The sequence below is a fragment of the Artemia sp. Qi Xiang Cuo genome, chromosome 5, assembly GCF_049724085.1.
Source record: "Artemia sp. Qi Xiang Cuo chromosome 5, ASM4972408v1, whole genome shotgun sequence".
In the NCBI taxonomy this organism is placed as follows: domain Eukaryota; kingdom Metazoa; phylum Arthropoda; class Branchiopoda; order Anostraca; family Artemiidae; genus Artemia; species Artemia sp. Qi Xiang Cuo.
In genome coordinates, this window is record NC_142798.1 from 56,710,547 (window position 1) to 56,713,302 (window position 2,756).

A 2,756-nucleotide genomic window follows, 5' to 3' on the forward strand; every position below is an offset into this window, starting at 1 on the left:
CATCTGCTAGTTTCTCATTTTTATCTGTCACTTCAAATTCCACTCTTACTAGAAGCGATTCATTCAACGGAATCTCAAATTGACCCGCAACTTCTGCTTCTAATTCTTGCCTTTTTACTATACTTTGCAAATTCTCTACTGGGGACCTCACACGTTTTCTTCCCAAGGATGGATTCAAACCCAGACTTGGGAATCTAATCTTTTCATTCACTCTGCCATCGATTAATCCTTCTGCCAACATTGGATTTACACTTGACATATCCTCATCAGAATCCTCTGATAATGGTGGAAATTCATTATTGTTATCAAGCACCTGGAACCTGTTTTAACAGGTAAATTATATCCACTCATACTAAGCGCACTGAGTAGTCCATTAGAGTCACTAACTGGGATATGCAAAACTTGCTGCTGAGGCTGGAACTGTCTCTCCTGGGGAAAATGGGCAGCCTGAAACTGGCTGTATGGCATTGGAGCTGTAATATACTGCACAGTGCTACTATACTGTCCACCAGCACTGGTATTCGGTTGTATGATCATATAGGGTGGAGTAGGATAAGCTCCAGGAATTAGTGGACCCCCCTGCTGGAGGTCTTGGCTGCTCATATTGTCATTTCCAACTTTAATACCACTATTCAACTTACTTTCCTTCAGTTTACAGTCTTCTTAACCATTAAAATCACCAAAAATCTCAACAGAATTCAAAAGCATGTGTTCACAGGAACGATGCAACCTTGCCACTGTTCATCAGATATTCTTATCCCTACCTACGAGTTTTCAAAGTTTAGTGCAGTAATTATTTAAATAAATGCCAAACAAAGCCGAAATTGTCGTTTATTTTAAAATTTTATTTCGTCTAAACTGTAAAACCAAATTCTTTTGACTAGCCAAAAATTAAGCACAAATGCACCATCAAGGGTACACATAAGACCAAAATTTTTTTTACCAAAGTAAGATTTTAAGTACAAAAAGCTAAACAATGGCCATGTAAGCCCACATACAAGGCCTTTAGCTATAGAACAGAATCCAAGTATAATTAATGTTATGCTAAGAAACCAGAGACAAACTAAGTTTTCATGGGCTTCTTTTGGATTTATTAACTAAAAGTCCCAACAGTAGCAGCGATTTTGATATAAAAATACCACGTACTAAAAATAATAATATAATGCAGAACAAATAGGCTACAGGGCCTCTACAAAAATCTTTTAAATTGACAAAAATTATAGGCACTTTCACCATAGTATTTGTCCAGTTCCTGCTTGAACCAGTTTAATGAGTTGGCATTGATGACTTCGAGCGGGAGCTTGTTCCATTGCTGTGTTACTTGGTTCTTGAACGCCAATCGGCCAATATCCTTTTGGAACCCCTCCTATTGAAGCTTGAGGTTGTGACCACGAAGGTTCATGTGGTTGAAGTTGAGAACATCGATAGCCTGAATGTTTTCGTAGCAAAGCTTGTATATCTCAATGAGGTCTCCTCGTTGCAGTCGATAAGCTAGTGAAGGAAGCTTGAGCTTTTGGAGCCTATCTTCGTAAGGTAAGTTTCTCAGAGTCGGACAGAACTTTGTTATTCGTCTTTGAACTTTTTCGAGAGCTTCGATGTCTTTGTTGTAAAAGGGACGTGTAGTGCAATAACCGTATTCAAGGATTGGCCGTACTAGAGCTTTGTAGAAAAGGAAAAGAGTCTTATCATTTCCAAAAGTGAAGTTGCGCCTTAAAACTCTTGCAACACAATTTGCTTTCCCGATAATGCTGTTATATTGGGCCTGGAAGTCGAGGTTACTGTCAATGCCAACTCCAAAGTCGCGATCCTCCTGGCAGGATGTGACCATTAAGTCTCCTAGTCTCTATTCATATTGGATAGTAGGTTTCTCTATTGTTAACTTATGGCTTTTTTCGATATTGATTTCCATCAGGCAGCTGGACATCAAACTATTGAGATTGTCAAGGTACTCTTGTAGAGATTGCGCATCGGCAGCTGTTTTGATTACTTTATACAGCTTGGTGTCGTCTGCATACAATAGAATCTCTGAATTGATGATTTCTAGTAGATCATTGAGATATAGGTTAAATAAGAGAGTGATCCCTGTTCCCCAGGACCGAGCCCTGGGGAACACCGCTGACTACCTCGACTACGAGTGTGCTCGGAACTCCGTCTACTGATACTGTTTGAGACCTTCCAATAAGAAACTGTTCGATTCAATCAACTGTGGTTCCCAGACCAAGGTTGCCGAGTTTGTACAAGAAGCGACGATGAGGTACTTTGTCAAAGGCCTTTTTAAGGTCTATGTAAATGACATCGACTTGATAACCCTTATCTGCGTTATTTCCAGTTTTCCACTGCCTGAAGAAGCTGTGACTCCACGGACCTTCACTTCAAAAACCCAAATTGTTTGCTAGAGATTATCTTTCTTTTGCTCAGGTGCTCAAGGATGTGGTAAGATATGATATATTCCAGTGCTTTGCAGGTTATGCAGGTTAGGCTGATCGGGTGGTAATTTAGAGGATCTTAGCGGTTTTCCTTTTTGTGCAATGGTATCACCATTGCCTTTTTCCAGATACTAGGGATTTTATTCGACTGTAAGGATTTTTGAAAAGTCATCGATAAGGGCTCTGCAATTTAATCTGCGGTTTCTACTAACACTCTGGGGTGACGTCCGTCCGGACCTGGTGATTTGCTTATCCTTAGCTCTTTGAGTTTCTTCAGAACCACCTGTGGGTCTATGTCGACCCTGAGCGTTTGGTCAGAGACTATGGTTT

At 40.2% G+C, this 2,756-nt stretch overlaps 1 protein-coding gene across 1 annotated transcript; it reads right to left on the bottom strand.

Moving 5' to 3' along the window:
• Positions 1-1,366: 1,366 nt before the first annotated feature.
• On the bottom strand, positions 1,367-1,828 carry LOC148952306 (uncharacterized). The gene has a single exon (XM_089089172.1). The coding sequence runs from the start codon at positions 1,826-1,828 to the stop codon at positions 1,367-1,369; it is 462 nt and encodes a 153-aa protein (XP_088945298.1).
• Between the last annotated feature and the right edge of the window lie 928 nt (positions 1,829-2,756).